Below are 7,996 nucleotides of genomic sequence, written 5' to 3' on the forward strand. Positions count from 1 at the left end.
GTTTGGCCAAGCTTCTAAAATCGGCTTATTTTGAAAAGCGCTTTCCAAAAAAATACTTTTGGTGATGAACAGTTTGTGTTTGTCTAATTAATTTGAAAAACACTTTTGAACAACAATTAGTGTTTCGCTAACCTTTTAAAACGTACTTCTAAACTAGCGTTTGGCCATAGATTCCCAAATTTATTTTGAAAAATCTGATTGGGGTGAAGTTTGGTTTGAAGATGAAAATGTGTTTAGACATAAGTTTTCAAAACATATTTCACTTTTTTTTTGAAAAAATATAAAAATGACTTATACCCACAAGTTCTAAAAACTATCACAAATACCTTTCAGTACCTTTATCAATAACATTCATTATATTATCGCAAACCATAGTCCTGAACATAAATAAATTTGGTACAAAATTATCATTTTTATAATGAACTACATAATACACTATCAGATGACTGAGAAGACGAAACAACATTGGGGCAAAATAATAAATGGTGGGCTCATTTATAAAATACAAAAGTTTGGGGCAATTTTTAAAAAATGTAATAGTGATATTTTGGGCCATTTTGAGCTTGTTTTGGGAATTTGGGTTTTGGGAATTTGCCAAAATGTAGATAAAATCTATGACCAAACATGTATTTTTCCAAAAAAACCCAAATATATTTTGGTAAAATCTATGGCCAAACAGGTCGTATTTTCTCAAAAGTGCTTTTAGTGAGAAGCTATTTTTTCATACTTCTTAAAAACTTCTTTTGCTTCTAATCAAACACTTTTTTCCTTCAAAAAACTTGGCAAACACCTTTAACTTTGGAAAGAAAAAAGAAAACACCTTTGACACAAAAAAGAAGAAGCACTTTTGGCCCAAAATTATTACTTTTGTTCAAAAAAAAAAAAAAAGCTTGGCCAAACATGCTAAAGAGTGGTTAATAAGCCAATCAATAATGGTATCTATATTTACAAGACTCTGTGCAGGAGATCATATAGCAAGGGTCCAAGTAGTTAACATTTACTCGAACTGAACCAGTTCAAGAACTTTTCCAAGCATTCTTCATTAAGTTTTCTTACTTTTTAAAAGTACTAATACTTCATAATTTAACACCGAATTAGGATTTAAATATCTAAATTATACCTCAAAACTTTTGAGCAATTGACAACTAAAGTCAACCTAAAAATTGATTTTTTTTAACTCACATACTAAAAAGTCTTCATTTATTTTAAAATAAAGAAAATAATTTTCTATGCCGCTTACAGATATAATAAGCAAAACGTAATCTTGAAGATTTTTGTACACATTGGATTATGATTCAACATCATCTAAGAATTTCTATAATCAATTTCAACAAACATTCTAAGATTAAAGTTTTCTCTCTTATACTCTTGTCTCATGCAAACCAAATAGGAGCAAGAAACAACCCAAAAAAAGATAAAGAAAAATTAGACCTTTCCTTTTCCTGCCCAAATTTGGATTCTTTGCTAAGTTTATTACCACAACATCATCAAAACCTGACAAGCTAACAGTTTTTTTGCTAACTACTAAGTACGTAAATATTACCAATAGATTCTGTCCTTTTCTCAGTTGGCGAAGTTTCCTATTGTTTCTTTTCCCTTTGTCACCTCCTGCTCAAGAACTCAACTGCAACTACAAAAAATTCCTTTAAACTGTCCACAATATAATCAAAGTTGGCTTCTTTTAGCAATTCAGAATATGGGTCTTTGGGATTCTTTCCTCAACTGGCTTAGAAGGTATTTTAATTTGCCTTTTATTTTCTTTTTTGTTATTAAAGAAACCCCTTATTAAGTTGTCTCTTGTTTACTTGATAATTTCTAAAAACAATTGAATTGTATTGAGTTTTATGTGAAGGGTTTTACTTGATTTTAAGGGTGTTTTGGTAGTTATTGTTCGGAGGCGGAGCCCGGTATTTTAATATTATGAGTTCTGAATTTTAGAACGATAATTTTAAGAGCTACTAACTGGGTTCTAAATTAAATATTTATATATATTTAATGAATTTCTTAATACAAATACACTGTTTGCGCAAAAATTAGTTAGGTTAGGCTTCTAGTTCCGCACTGTTATTGTTTATAGGCTCAATAATGTGCTTATGCATGTAATTACTGGTTACCGAGGAGAAACAGAGGAAGGAAACACTAACTTCACTAAATAACACATGCTTAATCCTATGTTTTTTTATTATTTTAAAAATAGTGCCCCACGGCTTTGGTCTAGTGGTAAGTGCGCAACATGTGATGTCTGGGTTAGACGCACGTTACCGGCTGAAACCTTATAAGAGACAAAAGTCTGGTATTTAAGTGGAGAAGAGTAAAGGGGATTTCTCGGTATGGAAATCAAGAACTAAAAAGTAGAAATTAGAATTGATTGGTCTTCCCTTTTTCTTTGTCTAAACTGATTACGGGCATTGAGAATTTGGAGATGAACAAGGATTTTAGGCTGCTAACGAATATAAGTTGATGGTAGTCTTTTGTTACCCTATTTTTTATGGTAATATTCTTTGTTTATCTTAATTTTTACACGATAAAGATCAAAACTTTTCGTGAAATTTTGCAAATACTCAAGATTGAAATTGAATAGGCTGTCCATGCATAAACTGGAACAATATGTTCAGGCTGTTTTCTTTTTGGGACACTTCTCTTTTTGGCCAGTTGATACTTCACCGTAATGAAGTGATGAAAAATGTCGGGTTCGAGCATTAGCACTTATAAATACTATCAACAGCACTTACTATTTTCAGATTGTGATGCTTTTACATCATTATAATGCTTAATCGGGTTGATGCAGAAAACTATTTTGTATTATTTCTTTAATCCTTACAAATTGGATTGTAAGTTTATTACACTTGGTTTTGGCTCAGCACAACCACATTCTATGCTCTTGGTGCTTCTATTTCGAAATTGACAAGCAGCCACTAATGTTTACATTAAGGTAGACTGTCTGCATCACACCCCATGAGTATGACCCTGTCCCGGACCTGCGTGAACCCGGGATACCTTATGCACCGGACTGCCTTTTTTTAGTCAATCTTTCTTGAAAGGAATACTCAATGGTGGTAATTCTGAGTAAAAGTTGAAAGATTGTGATTGAAGAAGTCGAACATAGTTAGCAGGTGGAGATTTTTTGCAATTTCTATACAAAGAATAGTAGGAACAATGAGAATTCACATGTATCTTATAATCTATTAAAGAATTAGACTAAGTATAGCAATTTCAAAGGCATGAAGATGTAGAGGAAACCTTGGGATTTTGTTCTTTGCTGGTTTCTCTCTACAATGATCTGGAGCATCTCCTATGAAATGCATGACTTTGGTTTGTAATATTCCAGCAGAAACTATGGTAATTAGATAGCGGAGGAATTTTTGCCATCCACAGCCAGATTTTAGCACCTAGTTAGAACTATAATTAAATAGGCCTTCGTATCGGTTGAGAATTAGCTTTATTCCAAGTCCTTGTTAATAGTCAAGAATAGAAGCATTTGACGTCTTCTCGGATGTTTTACTCTTAAGGTGATGTTTGCCTCTGACTTGCCTTGTGAGCATTGTGATTATCCATTATCCTTCAGTTCAGTTCCCTTAGAGCTAGTTATTCTTTGTGTAAAGCCATTCGCGTGGGTGGCGAGTTGCGGGGCGGAGCTAGCGATTTCGGTTACGGGATCGGTCCAAACCTTATATTTATCTTTAAAATTTATTAAATATGAATAAAATATTAATTTAAAATCCAATAATTTAAAAGAACTAGAATCGTGAACCCATAAACTTCAAATCATAGATCCGTAGTACATGCAACTAATTACAACAGCTATGCTAGTTTCAGCCAGCTGTTGCAGATCCAAGGAATTGTCATGAGAACGCAACGATCATCAACGAGATCACTGACTGCGTCTTGCTAGTTAGCTCAGAAATGCTAATTAAACCCAGAGGACCAAATCATAAGTTTCTTTCTTAATATTAATGAAAAGAGAACTGAATCATAGAACCAAATCATAAGTTCATGTTGTTGAAAGAACTTTTTCTCTTACATATTTGCATTATGTGATGAGGAATGACACTATTGATGCCACTGCTTCTGATTTGCATTCTGCTAATAAAGAAAAAGGACAAGTTCTTAATCTGCTTTCTTGTTCAGCTTTTTCTTTAAACAGGAAATGGAACTTTCCCTTGTAGGCCTACAGAATGCAGGGAAGACATCTCTCGTCAATGCCATCGCCGTAAGGACCTTAGCCTTTCCTTCTTACCTTATCTCTCCCTTGTTCTTTTCTTACTGTACTATTTTCTTACATTAATATGTTGATCTTAATCAGACTGGGGGTTACAGCGAGGACATGATCCCAACGGTAGGTATCTTGTTCTCATTGAATCTGATTAACAATCCTGCCTTCTTGTAATTAGTTGCTTATGTGAGTTTCTTAAAATCAGGTTGGGTTTAATATGCGTAAAGTTACAAAAGGAAATGTGACTATTAAACTCTGGGACCTTGGAGGCCAAAGGAGATTTCGTACGATGTGGGAACGCTATTGTCGGGGTGTTTCTGCAATACTGTAATTCCTACATCTTCCTCTCTTCCCTTATTTGTCTTCTCATGTGTTGTTCTCATGTCACAATGTGCTTTTGAAATTCATTTGCTTCCACTTCTGACCGAGTTTCTTTAACGAGTAAAACTGCTTCCCAGCTTTATGCGTATGATAGACGTGAATAAGAAGAGAGCATAAGTCAAACCTCTCTATAACAGTCTCATTTGTTTCGAGATTTTTTTACTGCTATAGTGAAGTGCTGTTATAGAGGACATATATTATAACATAACATAGTTATGTTTCGAGAAAAACTTGGCTTTTATAGTATTGTTTCTCTCTGTGATTTAGGTATGTTGTAGACGCTGCTGATAGAGATAGTATTCCTATATCTCGAACAGAACTACATGAGCTTTTCAAAAAACCTTCTTTAAACGGAATTCCCTTGCTGGTGCTCGGAAACAAAGTGGATAAATCAGAAGCTCTTTCAAAGCAGGCGTTAGTGGATCAACTGTAAGTAGTAAAAACATTACTCCAGTTTTCATGCAAGAGCGTCCTTTTTTCTCTGTCTCTCTCTTCGCTTCTAATTACTCGTGATGTTTGTTGTATCAGAGGTCTTAATTCAATCACGGATAGAGAAGTCTGCTGCTACATGATCTCATGTAAAGAGTCTGTAAATATAGATACCGTTATTGATTGGCTTATTAAGCACTCAAAGACAGCAAAATGATGCAAGCTTCCGGTTTGCTGTATGAATCTCATGTAGGAGTTAGCAATGCGGAAAATTGAGCTTAGTTTATGAGAGTTCTTAAAAAACTTATTATTTGATTTATGGTTTGTACATAAAGATTTGTTCTATCTTGCTTCATGAATCTTACTGTTGCATGAATAGAAGCAGAAAGTATGAGAGGTATATACTTGCTCCCAAAACAACATTGTGAAACAAAAGATTCTTATTAAATTTCTACAGTTATTACTAGTAAAGTAAGATCTGAGAAACTACATACTATATACCACCATCTGTAACTACAAGAAATACAATAATAACAACAAACTTAGTGTAATCCCACAAGTGGGGTCTGGGGAGAGTACGCAGAACTTACCCTTACCTTAAAGCTAGAGAGGCTGTTTCCGATAGACCCTAGGCTCAAGAAAAACGAAAAGAAAGGCAGTAGCACGTAACTACAAGAAATCTAGTTCTGATGGGAAAGAAGCAAGACTACTAAACCTGGCAGATGCTTATGACATTATTAATTCAAATGGCTTTAAAGAGGCTCAAAATAGCTAAAAAAGACAAGAAACCATAGTCCAAACTCCAATTCACGACATTGGGTCAAAAACTGAAAGTATGAATCTCTATATGATTGGTTGAGGATTAAAGTGAATATTACTCCCCAAAACCCAAGAATGAAGCCACTTGTCCCACATACATAAAACCCAAATGACAGAATCTTGTCATCTTCATCAAGATTGTTGATTTTGCTATGATCAACAAAAGGGCTTTGAATATCTCTATCTTCAGGACATTCTGCAAGTGGTAGGCCACAAAGTTCATTGTTTCCTTCATATGATGAGGGATCAAAACTCTGCAATTGAGTGCTTGAAGGGATTTTCCCCCGACAAGTTGTTACTCGACATTGTCCAAAGAGGACTAAAAGACACATGATGTGCTTGCAAGTAAGCTTCGGCCAAGCATTAGATAAATCAAGTTCGGGTTGGGAAAAGGGCTATTTACCCCAGCAATATAAAATAATTATTATTCCCCGCACATCTCCAAATGAGAGCATTGTCTTTACCCCTAGAAAATGTGCAATGTAATTTCCTAGTTCGATTACATTGCTCGATGTAATTGAGTCTTTAAGGATAATTGCATAAGTAATCTCTTTTCTTATGAGAACTATGAATCATCCTCATGAATAAGCTTTACTCTACCTTAAGGAGATGTGGAGGCTATAGGTCCCGTGCATCTTTAACTAACTCTACTCCTCCATATGCCTATCCTTTAGTTTGGTGGGTCAAGTCTAAGCCTTCATTATTTTTATTAAGATTAAAACGTCTGAATCTGAATACATATCTAGATATTAATATGTGTATTAAGATTAAAATGTCTGAATCTTAAGATGTTGTATTAAAATCTGAATACTAAATAATTAAGACTATTTATTTTCTCTACTCTGAATGTGTAAAACTTGTCTTTATTAAAAAACTAATAAATATAAATTCAGATCAATTAGTATCAATTAATCTAATACTATTAATAAAATATTTTTAAAAAATTATATGGTAGTTGGTAGTGATGATGGCTAACAAGGGTGGTTGCAGGTGCCAACTGGGTAATGGTTGGTGGTGGTGTTGGTTGATAGTGGTGATTATGGATAGTAGATGATGAATGACAGTAGTAGTTAACATTAACGGTGGTGGTTGATGGTGGTAGTGAGTGATAATAGTAGTTGGTAATATACAATGGTGGTTGATAGTGGTGATTGATGATTGTTGTGATAATGGTTATAAATGATGGCTAGCGGTAGTGACAACTAACATTCGTGCTTGGCAACAATGGTGGTTGTGGCTGAGGATGGTGGCAATTGGCGGTGGGTAGTAGGTAGTGGTAGTCTATAATGGTAGAGGACAACGATAGTAGTTGTGATGGTGATTAGTGGTAGAAGTGTAAAAGTAATAGTGAAATATTATTTTTACATAAATCCTTGAATGTATAACATTTTAATGATATTAAGACTCCGTTATAAATCTTAATCATTAAGATCAATTCAGACTCATTAAGTGGTTGTAAAATTAAAAAAACAAACAGACTTAGTGGTTAAGATCTGAATGATTAAGCTTCAGATATAAAAAATAAATGCACTTAATGACTGAGATCTAAATAATTAAGCTTCAGACCTCCATTAAGTGCAAACAAATGAGGCCTAAGACACTTAGGACTCGTTTGGCCATAGATTTTGCCAAATAATTTTTGGCAAATACATGTTTATTCATAAATTTTATCCATATTTTGACAAATTCTCAAATCCCAAAACCAGTTCAATGCCAAAATATTACTATTACATTTTTTAAAAATTGCCCCAAACTTTTATATTTTATAAAAGAGCCCACCATTTATTATTTTGTAACAATGCTGCTTCATATTCTCGGTCATCTGATAGTGTATTATGTAGTTCAATATAAAAATGATAATTTTGTACCAAATTTATTTATGTTCAGGACTATAGTTTGTGATAATGATAATGAATATTATTTATGAAGGTACTGTTGGATATTTGTGATAGTTTTTAAAAATTATGGGTCTAAGTCATGTTTCATATTTAAAAAAAAAAAAGTGAAATATATTTTGAAAACTAATGTCCAAACATATTTTCATCTTCAAACCAAATTTTACCCAAATCAGATTTTTCAAAATAAATTTGGGAATCTATTACCAAACGCTAGCTTAGTAAATGCAGTTGAGCAAGACTTGTGGGAATTTGGCAT

At 33.5% G+C, this 7,996-nt stretch overlaps 1 protein-coding gene across 1 annotated transcript; it reads left to right on the plus strand.

The window, feature by feature from the left end:
- The first annotated feature begins 1,388 nt into the window (after nt 1–1,388).
- Nucleotides 1,389–5,494, plus strand: LOC104118356 (ADP-ribosylation factor-like protein 8c). Its single transcript, XM_009629581.4, has 6 exons — nt 1,389–1,734; nt 4,129–4,210; nt 4,304–4,336; nt 4,419–4,540; nt 4,862–5,023; nt 5,123–5,494. Exons 1-6 carry the CDS (start codon nt 1,697–1,699, stop codon nt 5,238–5,240), a joined length of 555 nt encoding a protein of 184 aa, XP_009627876.1. The 5' UTR covers nt 1,389–1,696; the 3' UTR covers nt 5,241–5,494.
- Nucleotides 5,495–7,996: the final 2,502 nt, after the last annotated feature.

This window comes from Nicotiana tomentosiformis, chromosome 5 (assembly GCF_000390325.3).
Source record: "Nicotiana tomentosiformis chromosome 5, ASM39032v3, whole genome shotgun sequence".
Lineage (NCBI taxonomy): Eukaryota > Viridiplantae > Streptophyta > Magnoliopsida > Solanales > Solanaceae > Nicotiana > Nicotiana tomentosiformis.

Coding starts and splice junctions, on each gene's coding strand:
- LOC104118356 (XM_009629581.4), top strand. CDS start 1,697: ATGGGTCTTTGGGATTCTTTCCTCAACTGGCTTAGAAG. Junction 1,735..4,128: donor TTCCTCAACTGGCTTAGAAG/GTATTTTAATTT, acceptor TTTCTTGTTCAG/CTTTTTCTTTAAACAGGAAA. Junction 4,337..4,418: donor GCGAGGACATGATCCCAACG/GTAGGTATCTTG, acceptor TCTTAAAATCAG/GTTGGGTTTAATATGCGTAA.